Raw genomic sequence first — 22,500 nt, 5'->3', positions numbered from 1 at the left:
GTAATACGTATGCTGCAGGTGTTGCAGGCGCAGTGCTGCATGCTGTAGGAAGGTAACATCGATTACTGCGACAAGAACAAGCCGCTAAGTGTGTGGTTGATCCACACGAATGGTATGCGAAGAAATTCGTGGTTGGATGTGCGTGTGTGTGTTTGTGTGCAATTATCAAATGTGTGATTCAGAGTTTTGTTAATTTTTTAAACATCTAGACATACAAGCGCAGTACCGTAAACACCGAAGCAGAAGCTACAGATTTCAAATTTGTTGATGAAGGGCTCTCGCTATGGATCGGGCACACACGACTATGAAGCGAAGCATCATTGGTGGCCAACTATATAACGGGCGGCGGCGGTGGTTGGGGGATAAATGAGAAAGACAAGCGATGAGCTGTAGAGAATCTTTTTGTTTTTAATTCCACCTTACACGGCTTCCTCGCTTTGCGGGATTGTAAGGAGGCTAATGTGTAGTTAAAATGCGATTAGCTATTGTTCTTCGATTTTGGTTCCGTTTCGTTTCTTATTGAACAATCAGGCTAATGAACTTGGTTAAAAGAGACATTCAAATGCTATGGAGACAGAGGGGCCCACCAGTAAAACTCCATCATTGTTTCGCCAGAGCTCGAAGGGCATATGAAGGAACCAGGGAAATGGTTCATATCGGTACGACTAAAGGTGAGAAAGAGAAAAGGGAGCGATGGACCCAAGGAATCAACACGGAATCATCATCAGAGCAACGCAGGTTGCTAGCGCAGGCTAAACGTAGTTTTTAAGTGAAAGATAGATGTTACATATTTATAACTAATACGATCGGCGGGCACCTATCTCGATCCCGTGCACCCGTGCGATCGTGTCGTGACCGTGAGGGGATAGATAATGCAAATGAGGAAACAATCTATATGACCACAGCACCGTTTTGATGGATATCCAAATCACCGGAGGACATGAGCGCCGTAGTGCCGCTCTGTGTGCGCACCAAATTTCCCCATGCCATCCACCACACGTACTAATACTGCTGCTACTAATACTTCTCTGTGTGGTGGGAGATGTATGGGTATGTGTGTGTGGGCGTGCAAAAAATCGGGATGATCGCAAACAGTTATTCAATTTCTCTTTGTGTCACTGTACGCAGTAAATGTTGTGTAGGAGAGGGAAATGTGAGGAGACGTGCTGGAATTGCAATATTGCTAAAGAGGATTGTTATATTGAAAGACCTAGCCAACCACCTCCTGCGTGTGTCCGACTCTAATGGTGGATGTGTTTAGCTCGAATAACATATGGATGGCTAGTTAATGTACGCGTTGTTTTAGTATGTTCTGTTTCTACTCAACGTTCCAACCGAAATACGAAACAGTATGGGCGCCATACTTTGTTGTGAAAGTATGAAAGTAGTAACAGCGCTTGTTTGGGGAGCAAAACACGTCCTTTACTCAAACGAACCCCCTTCTCTCTGCTGTTCCTGCAATAACTTATTTCGATTGATTTCCACATTTCAAGGCACGTTTATTTTCAATCGAAATTGTCGTCTTTGTCGTACATTTCTTGGTGACGTAACTGAGCTGGGGATGTAAACTCAAAGTAATGCAAAAAGCAACTGAATTCGCGATACAGCTTTTTTATCTAGGATTGCCATATGAGAGACAGTCGGCTAGAGTATGCTACTCTGTGCGTAATACTCCAAGAACGGAGGGTTCGCTGCACATCATTGATAAAGCTCACACCAGGACACACCGTGCGCGAATACATATTGCTTTTGGGGCTATGCATTGCCAAATGGGGAGAGCATCAGTATTGATATTCTCCTCGCCATTCCTTTTCGTTCCGCCTTTTATCCTGCCTCCGTTTTTCGCCAAATCCTGTAACCATTTTGCTTTGTTTTCTTTTCTATTTAACCGGATGTAGGGATAAAATTCCGGACAACCCGGGCTGAACAGAGTGTAGCCAAGTGCTCGTGTGTTATAGGTTTGCTGTTAGATGAGGCCGAGAGAATTGGAAAGAAAGCATAAAAGGGATGGTACATCGGAAGTGGACCGACTGTACATGACCGCTGTCGTGTTTGCCAACTAGAAGAAGTATAGCCGCGGGCGGGAATTTGGATACAAAACATATATCAATTTCGAGAAGCATATAATTCACTCATGAAACATGGCGATGCAGCGGCCAACACATGCCAGAAACGAACACGCAAGCAACGTACATGAAAACTATTTAGCTTTGTAAATCAATTATAACTATGTTATAAGCCGGTCGAGGTGTGGGTGGTAATGAACGTCTCCTTCGCTAATTAATACAAACAATCAGCCAGGAAGTGGGGTAGAGATACACAACCCCCCCCCCCCCCCCCCCCCCTCGGCCCGAAAGATGGCAAAACGGATCTGAACGGTGTGTGTGCGCGTGAGTGCACGCTACCGTTTACTTGTGTAATATTTCCAATATTATACACTTGAGCTACTCATTCTGCAGCAGCAGCCATACGAAAAGCGAAATGGAATGGAGCACATATTCTTTCCATTAAGAAGCCAAGAGAATTTGTAAGAATGCGGATCTTATTATCGACAACAGCAAGATAACACGCCGCCCTCTCCCAGTACAAAAAACATGGTGGAGAAGCGAACACGGCTTGCTTGCTCGGGTGGAGGGGCGCTACGGAACAGTTTCATCATACGTAAGGCTTACTTAATGGAGACACAACTCTATATACATGCGTTGCGTTTAGTATATACACTAGTTGGATAGATAGCGATGGCATCGAGAATTGATTTGTCGCTGTGGCAAGCAAAGCGCCTACCCGAACCCGAATGGGTGCTGGTCGCTGACTCACTTCCTTGTCCCCTCTACCCCTCACGCACAGGTGGTGGGCTTTTTCGGTTCTTTTTACCGCGTGACATGTGCCCCGATGGTGGCCCGTTTTTTTTTCTCTTAAGGCCTAATTGTGTAGGTATTTTGTGTGTTGGTTTTAGGAACACCGAATGGCCTCTGCCTAAAGCGATTGAGATATTGTACTGTATTGAGTGTCGCGTGCACGGCTATGGCTTCACTAAAAACTGCAAACGGGGACTGCAGACATGACTCATCACAACATCGGGGAACAGAAAAGCGAAGCTGCAGTTCACCTGCTCGCAGGATCGCGCATTTATTTCCAAGAGCGCCTACTAGGTGGTGTTTTTATGAGGTGTGAAAACTTATTTACTCTTCCATCATTTTTTAACGCCAGCCTTTATTTCATAAGAACCAAACGTGTAACCTCAATCCCCTCACCCTATTTAACTGTTTATCATTCGAATTAATGTTTATCTCTAACTTCTTCATCTTTTTGTGCCATCGAAGAGGGCGACCGTACATGTTGTTCCAGGTTAATTCCACCCCTTCGTTATATAGTTTCCATTCCCTGCTATTATGCTTTCGCGGAGGAACATAATCCTACCCTCTAAACACTCTTACTGGTTAATCATAGTATGCTTTGAAACAAATGATAGCTCAGAAGGGGAGTGGCTGTTCCGGTACGGAACCGAACCGCAGCGCATTTACTCTTTCACACATTCTCTAACTATTTTTCTACAAAAAGAAAAAAGAAACAAATAGTAGTACAGCAGCAACAGCTAGACATTCCGATACGCTAGCTGTTGCATGTCCTTTTGGTACAAACAGCCACAATAACAAACGCGATAATACAGTACGCATAAGTTTTGCGCCTTTCGGTTTTTGTGACGGCATGGTTTTGTTCGATTCGAGAGTTCCAGGATACAAAGCCTACGGGCGCATGTCTCGGCGTGTTATCAAACGTCGGGTTGCGCCTTGATGAGCGAAATCATTAGAATATATATTATTACTGTAAACACTCAAATGCTCTCCCCACACTCTCGAAACACAACGCAGTCAGAAAAATAAAATCATATTCCTGATAATTGGTCACCGAAGACGGTGGTAGCGCGGCCGGCGATAGCAGTCCCCACTACACTAAGGCAGAGGCATGAAATAATTAAAGCAGAAAAGAACGGATGGGAAAACAAGTCTATAAAACATATACATATATATATACACACAATAAAACACTACTGAAACACGGAAGTAATACACGCAAAATGCGACGTGCCAGTGCATGCATGCACCAGCGTCGTATCAGTAGCGGAAGCAGCAGCCGCAGCAGCGGTTGGCATTGTAAATAAAAGAATCTTTACAGTGTAATAAAAAAACAAATAAAAGTGGTTATGCTCGAGAGGATCCTTTAAGAGTTTGATGGTTACTTGGCGTGCTTAGAAGTAGATGTTCGTAGTGAGAAATCCGATGATTCGGCCAAGCGCGTGTTCACCGTTCCCCGGACGGTAACGGTCGCGCTGCAGCATTTTCAAAAACTGCACACTGCACGTTTTTGACGTTGATGACGTTTTGATGGAATGACGTCATAACCCCAGATAGCGTTCTACGGTTTGTGCGAATACAAATTATTTTTGTTCAGCTATTTGGCTTTCTTTTATTTTTTAATTATCTGCAATTTTCATTAGCAGTAGTGGGGCACTTCATATACTGTATTTCAGTTTTTTTTATTAGAAAAACGAATCGTCAATATTTTGTGTTTTTTTTTGTTACTTGGCCAACATGACGTCTGCTGCAATCAACAAGAAGACACGGACCGGACGAATCCTTCTTCCAAGAAGCTGCTGTTAGTGGCCAGAAAAAGATTTTTGATCAACTCAGCGCAAGGTAAATCTATTTGGCGTCCACCACCGAATACCGGAAGGCCACCACGATTGTACTGCACTCAGTGCACAGCCTCCCATCCCCTTTTCGCTTGTAACTCGCTCGCTCATGTTTGGACCTGTTTTGACTTGTTGCAGTTCCATGCACATCATCCAGGCGTCCAGCAGAAGGCGCTCCACGGTCTGTGGTCTTTTAACCAGAGGACGATAAGCGACGATAGTCCCGCTTGCTGATGTTAAGATAAAAAGGACGATGATCGTACCACCGTGATCGGAATCGGATTGTGAGCGTGTGCGTAAGGAAACGGAGTGTGCCAAAGGAAACGGAAAAGGGGGAAGAAGGTTCGTTCGGCTGTGGTTGAACGATATGGTTCGGTGGCTTACGCTGTAGTGACGAACGGACGATCTGGTAACTTGGGCCGGGTGTGTACACCGGCGTCCTGATGGTGTTCGAGGTGGTGATAGCAAGAGCTAGCAACCCCGCCGCGCGTTCACGGCAACAGAGACGACGGGGGTGTGTCCGTTGTTGTCGTTATTGTTGTTGTTGATAGCATATCTTATAGAATAATAATCCGCGTGTGCTTGCCGTGAATCTGCGTGAACGAGAAGCATCCCGGCGTCGTGGAGGCTACACTCCGTAAGGTGCTGTGCAATGGGCAGTTGTTTGACCTGCTTCCGAACGCCACCGAATGCGAATGCCGCGGCAACTACCGGTGGCAGTACGGCGGCCACTTCCGGTGGAACCACGATACCGCACCACAACGATCCCACCGTATTGTCCTACACTGATACGGAAGCGGTCGCACATGGTAAGTTGGCACAGTCTACTGTTCCGTTCCGGGGCAGAGGTTTACTTCGATTGATGTTCTCTTTCTTTTCATCTCCTCAACTGCCTCACTTGCACGCTTCGGACGCATGGCTTGCTTAGAAACAGACGATCTGCTGCCAAACAGTCCACTTGCTGTTGGTCACCACCTTGGGCTGAGCTCGGAGCGACGGAGTGGTGGAAGCTTCAAGAAATCCGGCCTCGGTAGCATTCTGAACGGCAACATTGGTGGTGGCAGCGCCGGTGGTGGTGGTGTTGTCGCTGGAATAGGAACTGGCACTGGCACCGGTGTGTCCGGTGTGCCAGGCATCGAGTGCACAAACAATAATGCTAGCAAGGATCTGAGCATACCGGGCGGGGGGTACTGTGGTGGTGGTGTTGGTATCGGCGGCGGTCCACTGCTACTTTCGGACAACGATCTAAACAAGCTGTTCGAAAGCTACAAGGACGCGCAGGAGGATGCGATCCTGTCCGAAGGGATCGAGCGGTTGTGCGGTGATCTCGGCTACAAACCGGACGATTTCGCGATACTCGTGCTGGCGTGGCGACTAGATGCCGGCCAAATGTGCCAGTTCACGAAGGCGGAATTCATTCAGGGCCTGCAGCGCATGAATGCGGCCAGTATCGAGGACATACGTTGCCGGTTACAGCAGATCGTCGAGCGCCTACGTACGGATGGTACGGAGGACTTCAAGTCGCTGTACCGTTTCACGTTCCGCTTCGGGCTCGAACCCGGCCACCGGATACTATCACTCGATATGGCCATCAGCCTGTGGCGGCTCGTGTTTACCGTGCACACACCCGACATCCTGCAGCGCTGGTTGGACTTTCTGGAGCAGCACCAGAACATAAGGGGCGTGCCGAAGGACACGTGGAATATGTTTCTGAACTTTGTAGAATCCTGTGATATCGAGCACTACGACGACACCGAGGCCTGGCCTAGCCTGTTTGACGACTTTGTCGAGTACGAGCAGGAGCGAACCGGTCAGCTGGCGATAGCGGCAGCGGCAGCGGCTGCAGCTGAGACCAGCAACGGTGGCGTACCACCGGACAGCGACGGTGGAGGTGGAGAGCCACCGCCTTCCAATGCCTACAACCTTCATCACCATACTTACCATCAGCAGGCACAAGGTTACCAAGGCTCATAGTATTGCTTCATCGTAAATCGTCTATCATCACCGTCGCCATTATCATCATGCTGAACGCAACACAGACAACCCCGATACAACAATAAGCATCCAAGCTCATTGTTTCCCGTCTGGATTAGGAGAAACACACACTCTTTCTCTCTCATTCTCGATTTCCTTCTCTCTAATCTACTCTCTGTAGAAACTTTTTTAAGGGAAAAATAGTAGATCGCAACCATATTTTAAAAGAATTCATTTGTTGCTGCCGTACTCTCGTTAAGCAAACACATTCACATGGCGACCACATTGATCCGTGCTTTGCTGAAGATGATAATGGTTGCCGTTTTTCGCTGATTATTATTTATTATCACTACGTACTATGTATTGCTACTGTAGCAACTGCTTTCACCCCACTGCTTCTACTGCTGCTCGTTCTACTGATCCAATCAATCGATGCAATTCTCATCAGATAGTGATCGGAATCCATGCCACTTTGGTTAGTTCCTGATCAACGTGGATCGAGTGCAACAAGTACATAAATAATTTACTTTTACAATTAAATCCATGAAATTGACAGAAGCGGCAGCAACAGTAGCATCGTGAGCCCAGGGACTTGCTGGTTGGACGTTGGCTTTGGATTTGGTTTTTTTATTTAATGCTATCGCAGTGAATCCCGGAACTTTAGTATGAAGCGGAGCCGATGTTTTTAGGCCACACGTTTTTGTAAAGCATGCCCGCTGTTCATTGGACGATAAAGAGAGGGAGAAAGAGTACGATTTTCACGAAAATAGCGATAATGCTGGACCACACGGCTGAAATGTTAGCATTAGCGAAATTGTAGCGAAACATGTAAAGCGATGACCACGCCTAACGATAACGCTTTACGTACCGCCGGTATGTGTGTGTCTGTCTAGGACTACGACGTTAATCCGTTCCACCTAACGACGGGTGGCAAAAGCCAATACATTGAGTTGGTTCCTTTCTTTTTTTTTTAGCAAAAAGGAAATTATAAAAATAGTTTTGCACACACGCGCGGAGCAGTAGATTAAGAAGGAGTACTGGATTTATAGGCAAAATATGTTGCAGGCAGCGTGCAACGACGCCCCGAACAACCCGGTGGGTCAGTGGGGGCTTCTATGTGATTGACGACGAGTTCGCTGTGTGCCGCATTCAATTAGGCGCGTGCAGGCGGTAACCGTTGTCTATTATTTAACTTTTGTTTTCTCTTACGAGGGTTCAATTTTACTAAAAACGAAAAGAATGTGCAAAAAACCGCGTTTAGAACAGATTTAGTCGCAGCGGCGACGGTGAGCAAGCCCACACAGAGAAACAATCGAGTATCGAGAACGATCACGCGAATCGTTCCTGTAGAGAAAAGAAAAAAAAACAATGCGAAAATGAGCAGGACGTGGAAAATCGATATCAAATCGCGTGTAGTGTTGTAGTCCGCGCAGCCCGCATTAACTTTAAATGGTTTTTTTTGGAAATAAAACAATTCAAAACCTGACTCTCTCGTTTTTCCATTGCTCCGTTATCTAGATAATTGTAGTGATCGAATCCGGTTGACCGGGTAGCAACCGCGTTGCTCAGGTAAACGTTTTTGGACGTTCTTTTTTATTTGCTAACAGCGCAGTGACCATTGAAATGCTGTTTTCAAATCCTTCTGCTAGGTTTGCCGAAACAGTGTAACGTGCGGAGAGATGGTGAGCTTGCGCGCTTCCTAAACCTTCTGGATGAACGTGAAGGCGTGGTGGCACCAGATTGAGATGGAGCGACCCTATCGACATTCATTCAGAATCAATTGAAACAATTGGAGCATCTAGAGGCGAAGACAAACATCCCGGGCATTGTAGCACTGGATAAGTAAGCAGGTAAGTCACTAAAATAAATGCAAAAATCATAGTTACGATTGTGTGTATGTGTGTCGGTCACACTGTGTATGTGTGTCGGACACTCCCTTCCACCTTGCTGCGAAATTAATTTATGAAGCATATATGAAGACCTAAAAACGATCGATTCCATCCAGATTGTCCGCATCAGTTTGGCTTATTTTAGTCGCCCTATTGGAAGCCGGACGACCACGGACAGTAACGATGGAGCCCTTTCGGGGACTTCGCTAGGTAATTGGACAGTCCACTTGGCCAAGTTGTTGACAGTTCCCCGAGGGGATCTCATCCGGTTGAGCAAAAAGTAATCTTCTCGGATGCGGGCTGCGCAATCCACAATTTACCGTTGATTTGGGTTTTTGATCGTCCAATGCTCCCTGTGCGCGCGTCTCAACAACGGTGTGTAAAAGTTTCAACAGCCTGCTTCAATGTTGCGACAGCTCATCAACCTCGCAACCTGAGCTGTGATTTCAATCAAAGAAAGCCCTTACATGCCCGCACTAGTGCCAATGCCGCCATCGAAATTGTGCACGACCGCAGTTCATCGGCAGTTGACCGGTGGCCGGTGTTACGATCCCCACTGGATTCGGTAGAAACTCGTCCCATTGTTTTCTAGGGATCTTTTTTTTCTGTCACCTACCAAGAGAAGTTTATGCGTACGAAATCTAAATATGGAATCGCCAGCAAACCAAGGAATCTGCAAAAATTTACCTGAAAACAACCGGTCACGGCACAGAACAAGCTGTCTGCTTTGTGAAAACGAGTTCTTGGCATTGGCAAAACCAATCCGGGATGGTGGATCAGGGAGATGGAATTTCCCGAAAACAGACGCTGTGCGATGCGCGTCATCAATTTCGCTTCTAAATCCGGGGATCCACACCTCCAAACTCTTTTAACCAGCGAAATAACCGGGGTTAAGACGAGGGGCTGGTGAATAAAGGCGCGAAAAGTTGCGTCACTTCATTCTGCCCTTGGTGTGGCACGAAAAGTCTCCAGACGAAACCTCCAGAGTATTTGGTCTCGGTTTAATGGCGTGAATGACGTCCGTAGTGAGGCGGAGTGATCGATTACTTCCTTCGAGCCGTCACGGGCTTCCTGGCATGGTCTGCAGTGGCTGGAAGCGTTCTATCCGAAGTAGAATCCGAAAATCCGTTCCATCAAGTTTACAGACAGACAGTGAGTGTGAGAAACGGAAGATGCCTTTGGTATTGAAAATTCTCCAACCTTATCCAGTTGCTATGCCAATAAGGAAATGAGTTGCAGAAAACGCAAGCCATGGCTGCCTGCTGCTGCTGCTGCTGCTACTACTACTGCTGTATCATTGGAGTGCGTAAAAATCCAATTAAAATTGGAACACCGTGAAGGTTTGGAAACCTCGGTTCCATTCGGCACAACACGGTCGCTCCCAACGGTTACTACGAGTTAATCGGTTTTCTGCGCAAGGTTTGCTGAGCATCTGTATACTAGCACTAGTTAGTGTTTGAAGGCGCTGCTCTGCTAATTAAAACGTGTAAATGGTTCTGTTGTAAAAAAAAAGAAAAACGTTTCCCGGTCTTTCGAAACAAACAACAAACGGCGCGTCCTAAGACAATCGTCGAGAAGCGATTAGTGACCCCTAACTGGTTCACACAAAACTCACAAGCGCCTGGGATGGTAAACCATAAATTGTGGAAACGAAAAGAACCCTTAACGCCGCCATTGACGTCAAGTGACCGCTCCAGTGCACCGCCATCGGTTAGCAAAGATGAGGTAACCACTCCGGTCACCAATTTATGCCACAAAGCCTCCAACCAGTGTGGATGCTGAATTTGATGTATTATTTGATAATAGTCGCATCACAAATTAATGTCAGGTCATCACACGCCGGTGTTCTCCCCTCCTGCCGGCTGCCCATTCTGGTTAACAATCCACTGAAGCAGAAAATGGCCATTTTGAGGATACGAGGGAAGGTGTGCTGGAGGAGTTGACGGATGGTTGGCTCCTCCCGTCCGACGATTATTAATCGGCATGACTCTTTTAATGATGACCTCGCAGTCGCCATCGTTGGCATCGTCGTCGTTGTCAGGCAAAAGGACAGGGTTAACCGACCCCCTCCCCCCGCCACCCAGACCAGCGAACATCGGCTTCCGGAGAGTGCCCTAACCTCGACGAAACCACCCGAAACTAACGCGAACCATTGTTGTGTCCATACTGGTGCGTGACGCATTGAAATGGCACACCGGGGCGCGCGAATCTGTCAATCCGCATGACCTGCTGTTGTTGCACACCACCGCCATTATTATACCGAGATGGTCAGCGCAAAAGTGCAATTCATATTGTGGGTCCAAGGCAAACCTGGAGAAGGACTGCGGTCTGGGAGAAGAAAGAACCAGGGGAAACGGTCACGAAAAGCACCGAAAGGACAATAGAGAGAAAGAGAGGAAGGGGAGGGAGATACCCCACACCCCGGGCTTATCATACCGCAGAGGAGGTGAATTCGGCCCCGATCACGGCATCGATCGCGCGAGGGGGGTTCGGGTTATGAATGGCCCTGAAAGTACCGCGAGAGCAGCATATGCTGCCGAAGAAGGATCGAAGTCAGCTGCTGCTGGCTCTCATCGCTCTCAGCATCTTTCGCACGCACTCTCTCGCTCTCTCTCTCTCTCTCTATCTATCTTTGGTGTCCCGTGCACGCGTTGCGTGGCGCTGCATCTCTCATGGTTGCTATAGCAGCAGCAGGAGCAGGCCACAAACCAATCACCTCACCCCACCAGCTGCTGCTGCTGCTGCTGCTGCACTCTCGGCCAGCCACACACACACTCTCTCGCTCTCTCACACTCTCTGTCTCACTCGTGCAGGAGCAGCTGCTGGCGTGTCGTCACACCACCACCACCACCGCTACCGCCACCACCACTGTCGGTTTTTGGACCTTTTTCGTTCGTGTTTCTGTCGCACCGGACGGGTTCGGGTTTTTCGGAAGATTGACCGCCAACGCCACCGTTCATCACCGCCGCCGCCGCCACCGCCACCATCGTGATAGTCCCTCCGGCTCCGGGTCGGAGGTTCGGCACTGGTGTTGTTGTCAATCCGGTCCTACTCCGGCTGGTGGTGCTCATAAAGCTGTTCGCGCTGGACCAGAACGGACGCGTGTACGACGCCGACGACGACGACGACGAACGACGAAGCATCATCGCCGATACCAACGGTCACTTTGAAACCTGAAATTGTCTTGGACCTCCACCCCCGTTTGTGTGTGGTCACAACGGTGATTCAAAAATAGCCAAACAGTGTACGCCCTCTCGGTGTGATTAGAGCGCGCTAGTCGTCTGCCCGTTGTGTTGTGTGTCTGCTTGAAAGTGTCATCGTCGCCCGCGCGGTGTTTGTGATTCCATAAGGCCAGCCTTGTGGTTGTGGTTTGCCGGTTTGCTGGCCGGGATTTTTCAGCCAGCTGCTCCTGCGGCTAGTGTGGTCTCCGGTCAAACCCTTCATTGTTGTGGAGTGGTGCAGCGCAGCATAATCGCGCGGTTCGCTGTGTTGTTTGTGAGGTTATGTGATCGATGAAATTCGCATCTCGTGCTGCTACTGCTGCTGCTGCTGACGATCGTTAGTGAACGCAACAAAAGGGGGCAGAGGGTAACAAGTGAAAGAGAAGGAACGGTGTGTGTGTGTGTGTTTTTATGTGAGAGAGTGGCACGAGCCGCGCAACTACTAGGCGCGGCACGGCGCGGCGCACCAGCAGCAACATATAAGTGCACGGAAGGACCCTGTACGGAAGGTGTGCGCGCGTCAGCTCCTCGTGGCCATCAGCCACACGCGCGCGCCAATCGCTTATTACAAAATTGGGCACCAATCGGGCCGCAGCCGCAGCAGCAGCAACAGCATCATCATCTCAGTGTTTCGGATTGATCGATTGACCGCTCTCGTCGGTGCAGAGGTGGCTGCGTTGGCTTTTGTTTCGCACAAAACACACACACACATACACAAGGAGAGTTTGCAAATTTCCGTTTCGGAGGCTCTTCTGCTCGGTGGCAGCTCACGTGGAAGAGGACTGGTCCGAGAGGGGTGAGGGGGCAGTCTGGGTGTGATAATACACGCGCGGTATTGCATAAGCCCCGTTGCGGTGACCCCACCAGTGAAGCGAGTAAGCGAGAAGTCACGAAAGAGGTCAACAGCCGGCCACAGCTCGAAAAACCATCCGATCGGATCGGATCGGATCGGATCCGACTGTAGGGACGTGGCCAGAGTACACAGTCAGTCGTCGCTGCGTGCCCGAGGTCCGGGCCCCGAATTGAAACCAAAAAACCGCGTGTGCTCCGCGGGTGCACCGCGTGCCCTGCCGTGCGGTCCGGCCGAAATCTACGCCTAGTGGAGGGAAAATAGATATATATTTATAAATTGGATCATCATCAGCTGCGCGACAGTGACAACAGCAACAACGGCAACAGCAACAGGAACAAAAACAACAACAGGCTTAATCCAATTCGACTAAAAACCATCACGTCACGTCAGCCACGATGATGCTGCCGACGAGTGATGGTGTCGTACGGTGGTCGCGATGGCGGCTCATCTCGTGCTGCGTCATCGCGATCGCCTTCTGCTGCTGCTGCACCATGATCGGAGCGGATCAACCATCGCACCGACCACCGACCGCGCTGAATCACCGACCGAACGCTGTCACGCCCACACCCCCAATCGAGGGTGACGAGATGGCGGCAGGCTGCAGCATTGCAGCAGCAACAACAACAACAGTGCTGAGAGATAAATTAAATAATGGAACATGCGTGAGGGCACCCCGGCCCACCCCGGTGCTCAATGCCGAGCACGAAGTGTCGGACGATCACGAGCTAGAAGAGGAAGAGGCGATTAACGCCACCAGGCGGCAACGGCAGCGGCGGCAGCAGCAGCAGCAGCAACAGGCGAATCGACAACAAACCGACGAACCGGCGATCGTGTACGGGAGCAAACGGGTGGTGCAGAAGGCGGAAGTGCTGAGGCAAACTTCCGTTCTGTACGGGTTGATCTCGATCGTCGAACGGGACGCGGTGTCGGCCCGGTGCTACCGGGAGCTGCAGCGCGTTTACCACGGTATCCAGCAGAAGGAGATCTGGGCGATGAAAGGTAAGGCTGTCTGTTACTGATGAGATCAAGTCGATCCGCTCTCTGGTCCGGGCACCACCACCAGCACCACCGTCTGCTGTCTTCAAGGGCATCAAGAAGATAAGATACTAGGGCTACTACCTATATCCTGTCCGATCAGAGCAGCGATATCGCGGTCGTGCGATGCGGAGTCCAAAAAGTCATGAATAATTCATCTACTGCAACTAGATCTCGAAGGGCTCTCGGACCGATTACTGATCCGATTACTGATGCGTTCGGTCGTCAGGCTGACAATGAACACCCTAGCTTCTCGTCTCCACTATTAGTATTCAAATTTAGTAAATTCTTTTGAAGGGGCGGAGGGTTGATTGCTTCCTTATCGGTCGTCGTCGCCCCGAAAGCTGTAGAGATAACCTTCAACTTCTTCGGATGACAGTTAACGGCGATAGTTGAGTTTGGGCGCTTGGAATGGAATGCGCACCTGTGTCTGTGAGCCCTGTCTGAAACAGTATTTATAATAAGCTGCGCCGCTCAAACGGTAGCACAACAAACGGTCGATCAACTAGACCCATTGGAAGATTAGGGCGCTTCGGTCTCTACGTTTCTCGCGGTTAATCCTTGACGGAGGGTAACGGGTCGTGCGAAGAGTCACATAACGTTAGCTAAACTTCAACCAATGGTCAAGCGAACGTGAGGACAAGCAAACGTCGGATGGTTGTTACGTTGTTACGGACAACAAACAGGCAGGACGGGAAACAAGAGAAATTGTTCATCGTACTATTGAGCCGCACGCCACAGTGCGGACGGAGCAGTTTAGCTGTGGATAACGGCGATAGGTGCTGCGAATTTCGCTCGTTGAAAATAGCCCGTTTAAATGTGTCGTTGTTGACATCAAAGACAGTACGAGCGCTTGGAAGTAGCACTATCGAAATGTCCTCAAGGGAAATGTTTTTATGGTTGAAAATATCTGTGATTCCAGCAGTTCTGGGGTCTATGTCGATACCGACGCGTCATTTCGATTGGAGCATTTCATGTTATCCATGTTCATCTGCAGTGTCTGATGTGCTGTCGAACTTTGAAATCGTCTTACAGCGCGTATTGCTCTGCGTAACTTGTACCGTCTTCGATACCAATTCCAAGCGCTGAGTGTCCAAGTCCTAGAGGCGTACGTGAGTACTGGTACAATATACATCTCTTGTACAATCCCAGGTTGAACCTTCTTGACCGATTTTCCCAATCGACGAATTTACTCAGGGATGAAGAATATTAGGGAAGGGATTAGCGAGAAACGATGACAGACTGTCATAGCGGGTGTTCAGCCATTCTAATGAAACAAATAACTTCACGTCGTCTGTCCCTTTAAAAGAAACACTATCGCCTCACCTTCTGTGCGCCAACATTTGCGATCAAAACAACAGCTTAAGGTCATTAAAAAAAGGGACCACCGAACTGATGAAGGGCACATACGGGTCTCTGGCAGTGCCAATCAGGCGCACATGCAACCCTGCAATCAAGAAACAGTCGACTAACTCAAACTTGAAATCCCCAAAAACAAACACCCCGACGAAAACCGTTTCGTTTCGAGACAGTTTAATCATCTCGAGCTAGAGCATCGTCATGATTGATGTGATTGACCGCGAGGGGGGGGGGGGGGGGGTTTAACCCGTGTAGCGGGGCCTCTCGCATCAGCTAGCTGTGTGAGTGTCACTACACACGCCCTATCGTGCTCTCGGTCTAGGACCGAGCTCACGCCGGCGGCGATACAACAATGATTTGACGCGTTTTTGCGCATAACTTTCGGTCCACGCCGTTCGTTCGGTATGAGGCGTTCGTGCACACGTGTACGGTGCGTATCTGGGGCGCGTCCCCTCCAGGAGGGGGCAAACAAATCATTTACGTGTCTCATTTGACGGCAGCGTAGTGGCAATGGGGGGAGTCGCTTTGGATTTCGGATGCTGCCCATTTCAAGGTCAGCCCTCCGAACAGCAGGTCCGTAAGGGCCATAGACCACCACGGTCGGTCTCGCCTATTCGACGATGATGCTGTCCGGAACTCTAATTTCGAATAATGGTCAATCTCGAGCCAACTTTAGTGACAAAACTTTATAGACTTTAATTCCCAGTTGTTATGAGCGTTATGAAGCAGCAATCGCCACCAGCGATCGGATGGATGCTAATTGGCGCTGAATTGTGTCGGACCGAATGGCCGGACTAATCACCATATTTATGTTGCTGAATGCCGACTCCGTGGCCCCAAAAACTGTTTATCTTCCGATTTTGAAGGAATTTGATCCTTTGGAGGGCATTTGAAAACACAATGCGCAGAACGATCGATCGATCGATTGCTCGATTGGCTGGAAGCATAACGGTGCCCTGTTGGGGCCACGATCCGCCGCAGCACATTCTCGCCAACTCGCTTTTCGCAATACTGCACCGCGCGCGCGCTCGTGGTGGTGGTGACCTTCGTGTCGCATATTCGGACGCATAAAGACGCCCATTAACCTCCGAAAACGACGGAGGTCTGCTCACAGGGCCTCTCATGTCTTGGCTTCTCACGCCGCGATTTCAAAACACATTCCATTGGGGCATGGGGCAACCTGGCTGGCTGCATCTGGCCGCCGAAGCTGGTCGAATTATGATGTCAAAAGTGGTCCAAGTCCAAGTGGTGCGGGTCTGCCGTGCCATGACTTGGCGTTTTTTTGATCCTTTGAGGCTCCGGGGATGATGATGGTGTGCGATTTGTGTCGATTCTTCTCCCAACGCAACACAGACGATGGATGCAGCTGCGCGAGATGCAAAAATCACAAGGATTTGCATATATTGATAAATGTTGCAGCAGCAGCAGCAGCATTTGATCGATAAGGTTATGATCGGATATGATATGAGCCACGAGCCACACGCGCTAATCAATTTCGCGGCCAAAAAATTGGCAAACGATTAACGGAGAGACCGGATCGAAGAGTGGCACAAGGTCAACCATCGGCGCGGATCGCAAACCCGATGGATGCACACACAATGTGGATTGCACAGCCCGGAGAAACCCAAAAAAAAAGTTAAGAAGGACGCTGCACTGACTAAGCGGAGGATGTCCTTTCGTTTTGCCAAGCCGGATGTCCCCCAAAAACGACAATGCTCTTAACGCCAACAGCGCTCCAAGAGCTCGAGTGCTAAGGCAACCTTAACCTTTAAATCTGCGGAGTGCGAACAACGGCAACCTCTTCTTTCACCCACTAGCACTGCCACTGAGTCAGTCAATGCCGAGTGGTTCCTAGAGCACCTAAGCCAGCCGCTTCTTAGCGGTAGCGGTAGGTAGTGGTAGCGTTAAGACTCCTCGTGAGGTCCAGACCCTGTCCGGTGCTGAACCCTAAAAGCGGTTGCTTCCTGCTCCAACGGTGGAACTAACTAGGAGGTGTCGCGGAGCTCGCTCGCTCGCGGTGGGAGAATCAAGGAGGTTACGTTGGCGACCGTGGGCTACATAAGAGCTGATGAGTCGGATTGACATACCGCGATGCGCGATGCTGCGCGAGCGTTTGGTGCGCTATTGGCGTGCCGCCTTTTTGGCGCGCTGCCGTTGGCCGATTTATGTAATCAACTTGAACTTCGGACAGCCTGCCAGCACGACCCTAGCGGGCTAGCACTCTGCGTGGCGTCGGGGACAACAGATCGCGTGGCGCAGAGGCCGAGGGCGAGGGAAATGGAATCCACAAGAGGACTAGAGGAGCGACACCGAGTGACACCAAGCAACCGCGATGTCAAACAAGGAGGAATTGGAGGAGAAGAAGAAGAAGAAGAAGAGGGTGGGTGTTGTAACATTGAAACACACACACAAACGCACGCTTGCGTGCAAGCCGCGTTGGGGTTAAATAGGTCAACACATCTCTCTCTCTCTCTTTCTCTCTCTCTCTCTTGCGATCGCTCGCTTTGTCTCTCCGTGACATCGACGGTCTGGCGTGAAGACGACGCGCGCTCGTGTTTGTCTCATTGGCGGCCGCGTTGGCCACCGGCATCCCTGTGCTGTGGCCATTTGCCAGCATCAGCGCAGTGCGGCGGTGTTCCGCTGTTCCGTGAGGGTGGAAGTGATAAAAGGGAAAGTCCAAACTACTCACCCGAGACAACGATGCCGATACGATGCCGATGCATCGATGCGGCGACACCACGGCTAATGACTCGAACGCCGAGATCGACGATTCGACGAAACAAACGCGAACCGTAATGTCCGTAATGGTCAGCTTCCGAGTGCGGACCTCAAAGATCCATTATCGGCCCAAAACACCGCGTGAATCTCGCGTCTGTGTGTGCGTGTTTGTGGTTTGGTTTCCTCTAATTGCTTATCGGACAGATTTCTTATGATGCTGCGGCGTGTTTGGAAGTGGTCAGCGTTTTCTCCGTTTTCCCTTCCTCGCTGCCGACCGGCCTGATGCTGGGCTGCGGAGGCGTCGTTCAAGTCGGCTGATGGCGCAGGTGCTAATGCCTAGACCGCGGTGTAACGGTATGTGAATGCTTCTGTGGCGCACCTCAGGTTATGTCTGGTTGGTGTTGAATGTCACCAGCAGCCCTGTAGCTTGACACTGACCATTGAGCGCAACCTCGGGTTCGATGTTTAAACAGCAAACCGGTGAACAAGATGAAAGCCCATGGAATGAAGGCATTTCTAGTAGTTTTCCTTGTTAGCGGCAGCATCTAGGTGCTAACTTTTGTAACGTAAAGAACGATCTTGGATCTAACGGTGAAAGGCTTTCGATCGCTCCCAGATGCCACCAACGGTGCCCAGTGGCGGCAGTATTACAAGACCGTGGTGTGTTGCTCAATTTTGAAGCCATAGTTTCAGCCATAGCGATGGTTATTGACACTTTAGCCGAAGCTTTTTAACCAATAAGTTGTACCAGAATTCTAGCCCCCCGGTTCCATCGAATTCGCTGCATCGCTAGATAAAAGACAAGTCTCCTTTTTTGGGCTTTTTGGCTGTAGTCCCTGAAGCAGCATCATAATTCGCAACAAGTGATAATCCGCGTACGGAAAGACAGGTTTTTTTTTCATTCCACCAAAAACCAAAACTCTTCTATCACTAGATCTCTTCCGTGTCATTCGCAGTCTTGCAATTCCATTTATACAACACCCACGTTACTCACCCCGTCACCGTCGGTCACCGCCGAGGCAAGGCTTAATATCTTCGCAAGGTGATGCTGTGTTTGCATATCATCTTCTTCTGTTCATGCGCCTCGTATATCTGATGTTCTGGGACCTGGTTTCCCACTGGTATAACGTGGCTGTTGGCGGATTTAAACGAATATTTACTGAGAGTGTTCAATGGTGGGTAAACCGATAAACAAACACGCACAACGCCTCTTCTTCTCTTCAATGCAGAGCAAACAAAAAAAATGTTCCCATAAATGATGCTTATTTAGCGCAAAATTTGCCATCTGGACGATATTTTTATAAAGAATGTTGCGTCTCTATGCGTCTCAAACGCTTGTCTAAAACTTTGTGTGTTTAGAAAAGCATTTTTGTCACATTAACCTCACATAAACAGACAGAATGGAGTTACAAGTAGACACACACGGAACCTTCTCTGTCGTTGACGAGCATTACTAGCTTGTTTTTAATCGCATCGAATAGAATCAACATATGACGAATTATTAGGAAAAAAAAAGGGCAAATCTTGTTAAGCCATTTTGACACGCATTAAAGCATAAATTAGACACCCAGCATCCAGTTTATTTATTTCAGGAATTTAGGTTTCAATCGAACCACCAGTATCATTGGAACAGGTATTCCATGACATTGATTGATTATTTGATGGAAATAAGTCATTGAACACCTCCAAAAACCTGGCACGTACTCAATGCAGGATGCGATCCGGTGTCCATTATGATTAGCAGATATCTCGCCAATATACCTTTCAGCCCGTAGAACACCGGTAAGCTTTTAGCAGCAGCAATGCTGGATGCCGGATGCGACTTAAAAGGATGCTGCATCGAGCGCAAGCGAGCCAGAAACACCGCAAAGAACGACACCACGACGTCTGCTCATTGGCATTGGCCGAAAACAACGACGTCAAACACGGCGACGTTTACGGCGTTTACGATTCACTTCCTTCACGCGCCGCAAAGTTCGCAACATTTGTTGACGCACTTTTTGGATGTGCCGTGCGTTAACATACCCTCTTTGGGGGGTGGTAAGGTATACTAACAAACACACACACACATACACACATACACACACGTTCACGCACAACGCTGCACCAGAGAGCAGGGTTGTAGCAAGGTCAGACAGGGACCAGGAAAACAATAAACAGATCAATCAACGGATGTCTGGTGAATTTGCCTCGGGGGCAGAAAGGAGAGGGAAGGGGGGAACGGAGGGAGACTAAGCCAACGACAAGATTCGTTCTACCCCGTTCCTCTCCTCCCAGGACGTCTGTAAAATGGTCAGCAAACGGTTTTTGAGCGCTTTTAACTCGCTTGTCCATGAAGTGGGCATGCGATCACTAGCAGGAACGCTAGCTAGGCTTTGTTCCAGTTGAGCTGCTGATGTTTGTTCGATTAACATACGGGCATGCGCGAGCACACACACACACACACACCTCGTTTCTGGTGCATGCTTTTCGAGCTCGGTGGCTCAGTCGCTCAGTCTATCGCTTCGAATCGATCTTTAAACGCCTTTTTTGGCAATTGGCCTGACCGTTGGAATCAATTACCTAATCGCTCATCATCGCCGCCACCGTTGGCTGCCAGCCAGCCAGCCAGCCAGCCAGTTGATGCATCATTACCTCCTACCTTAGCGTCTAATGATGTGGGCTCTCTAACCATCTCTCCCTCTCGCTCTCTCTCTCACACACACACGCACACTTCCGTTGCAAAGCAAATCCCGCGTGCCCTTTTCGGGCTGGAATCTGGTTCGGTCAGCTCACCCGACCGCATGTGTGTGGGCGGCGGCGTAAGGGCCCCAAAGACGCGGCCGAGAATCCGTTGTTGCGGGCGGGCGGGCGGGCTGACGGGCGGGGTCAGGGGAAAATAGAAAGTGACCGAAAACCGGGTGCGTTCTTGATGGGCCCCGTGCGCTGACGCACGGGCGCCGTTTCGTAGGTTTCTGTTCCGAGTTCGTCGCTTGCCATTGAAGTCTTTTGAACGCCGCGGCAACTTGAGCAAGCGACGAACTCGCGGCGCCAAATATGCGCGGGAATTCTGTGTGCGCGCTTGATTGGGTGTGTGTGTGTGCGTGTTTCGGGTTGTCGATCGTCAGAGTGAGTGAGTTGTGAGCGAGTGGGCAGCGGGTGGTGGGTGGTTTCTGACCTCCGAAAAGGCTGACTTTCCGGCTGACACGTTTCCTCTGGCGGTCGCGCGGCCGCAACAGCGATGCCGAGCCTAATGGCATGTTAAACATTGAGACCAAGCCAAGAGCGACTATCAAACTCATCCTTCATAACGCTCATCATGCTGCCAACAGCACCAAACCACCAAACCAGTAGACGTTTGGGAGTTTCATTCGTTCCCTTCCCCCACTTCGTTCGCTTCTCCTCGCTCCGTGGCGGCTAGAACGCGTTCTGAAGCAGCTTCCAGCCAGAACTCGAGAAGCGAACGAACGAATGAACGAACGAACGATGCGAATGCCAACGCCTTTCCGAGTCGCGTAGCAACAGAAAAGAATACGGACCACCGATAAGCTCCAAAGGTTATCGTACGATCGTGCGCGATCGCCGATTGGTCATGCGATTTTGTCGTTTCCTTATGCTTTTTTATGCAAATTTTCCACATTTTTGTGTCATTGACTTCATCCTCTCGTCCCATCCTCTCCTTTATCCTACTTTTCCGCTTTGGTCACGGTCCCGCATGGAAATGGAAATACCGCGCACCATTCTTCCGGGGCCCTTGCAGGTGTGGCCTTGAAGAGCAGGTGGTGCTCCAGGAAATGGAGGAGAAGTTGACCAAACATGGTCATTAAGGTGGTGGTTTTACGTAGCTAGTTTTTCTGGTGACATTTATGATTCTAGTTTTGTTCCTACTACTAGAAACGAAACGAATTCTGAAGATTTTATTTAACAGGCTGTCCAAATGGTTGTAAAAAAGTGAAGATTTTTTAGCCAAAATTGAAATCGATTCCTTTCTCAACTTCAAAATGTTACCAAAATCGCAAAACTTGAAATTTTACAAAAAATCCACCTCGTGGCTCCCTACAAAAACTTCTTATCTAAGCAGCAAGCAGAGACCATCAATTTGCATATGTCAGATAATTTAATACGTAGGATGCTACGATGGATACCGCAGCAGATGCATTTTTTAAGCCACACATCCATGGCATTAAGGATATCTGTGTGTGTGTGTTTTTTTATGAAAAATATTCCTAAAACTTCAACCAACAAACCTTGAAAAGTTGTAGTTTGATACGACTTTCACCTAAAAGAAATAGAGTTGACTGGTCTCGCCACAAAAAAAAATCCTTTCAAATAAACCTTGTTTTCGGTTCGAGTTAACGTAAATCACCCGTTAATATGGCGGACCATATAACAAAACCCCAAATCGAGAACAGTAGATCAACTCGAGCGATCTCCTTCTTTCTCTGCCTCTGCAGTGCTCGATGCGTCCGGCAGCCAGGAACCGGGCTTCATGTGGGGCCACAATCACTGGATCGGTTCGGAGAAGGGTTGCGAGGCAACGCGGGCACCCCTCTCGATCACGCTCACCGATCGCTACCGGCGAACGATGAAGCCAAATCTGGTATCGGCACTGGCCCCGTTCGAGCTCGACTATCGGATCGTGTTTGCGAAGCACCACTCGGCATGGCAGGTCGAGATCAAGTTCCAGAGTGAGGTAAGTGATCGTTGGACACTCTTCTTTCTCTCAACTGACACACGTGTCCCCTCCCGCCCCCACCCCTTGGTTAGAACATACTCCAT

General features: G+C 49.3%; 2 protein-coding genes across 3 annotated transcripts in view; both read left to right on the top strand.

The window, feature by feature from the left end:
• Positions 1-4,588: 4,588 nt before the first annotated feature.
• Positions 4,589-8,153, top strand: LOC125957931 (DCN1-like protein). Of its 2 annotated transcripts, none has more exons than XM_049690987.1 (3): positions 4,589-4,697; positions 4,832-5,502; positions 5,628-8,153. In XM_049690987.1, the coding sequence occupies exons 2-3, from the start codon at positions 5,346-5,348 to the stop codon at positions 6,665-6,667; spliced, it is 1,197 nt and encodes a 398-aa protein (XP_049546944.1). In that variant the 5' UTR covers positions 4,589-4,697; positions 4,832-5,345; the 3' UTR covers positions 6,668-8,153. The 2 variants fall into 2 exon arrangements, with proteins under 2 accessions (XP_049546944.1, XP_049546943.1); XM_049690986.1 differs by having other exon boundaries at positions 5,622-8,153.
• Positions 8,154-13,288: 5,135 nt separating this feature from the next.
• LOC125955666 (nose resistant to fluoxetine protein 6-like) overlaps positions 13,289-22,500 on the top strand; it is an 11,378-nt gene continuing 2,166 nt past the window's right edge. The window contains exons 1-4 of the mRNA XM_049686807.1: positions 13,289-13,292; positions 13,339-13,629; positions 22,176-22,414; positions 22,489-22,500. The exon at positions 22,489-22,500 is cut by the window's right edge and continues 182 nt beyond it. Of these exons, the coding sequence (XP_049542764.1) occupies positions 13,289-13,292; positions 13,339-13,629; positions 22,176-22,414; positions 22,489-22,500 (546 nt within the window). The remainder of the gene's footprint in view (positions 13,293-13,338; positions 13,630-22,175; positions 22,415-22,488) is intronic.

This window comes from Anopheles darlingi, chromosome 3, assembly GCF_943734745.1.
Source record: "Anopheles darlingi chromosome 3, idAnoDarlMG_H_01, whole genome shotgun sequence".
Taxonomy (NCBI): domain Eukaryota; kingdom Metazoa; phylum Arthropoda; class Insecta; order Diptera; family Culicidae; genus Anopheles; species Anopheles darlingi.
The sequence above is the reverse complement of the archived record's forward strand: the minus strand, read 5'-3'. Positions and strand labels throughout refer to the sequence as shown.

Bases quoted from the DNA above. Each gene is read 5' to 3' on its own strand.
- LOC125957931 (XM_049690986.1), top strand. From the start codon at position 5,346: ATGGGCAGTTGTTTGACCTGCTTCCGAACGCCACCGAATGCGAATGCC. The intron at 5,503-5,621 runs GTAAGTTGGCAC...TGGCTTGCTTAG, and splicing joins TACGGAAGCGGTCGCACATG to AAACAGACGATCTGCTGCCA.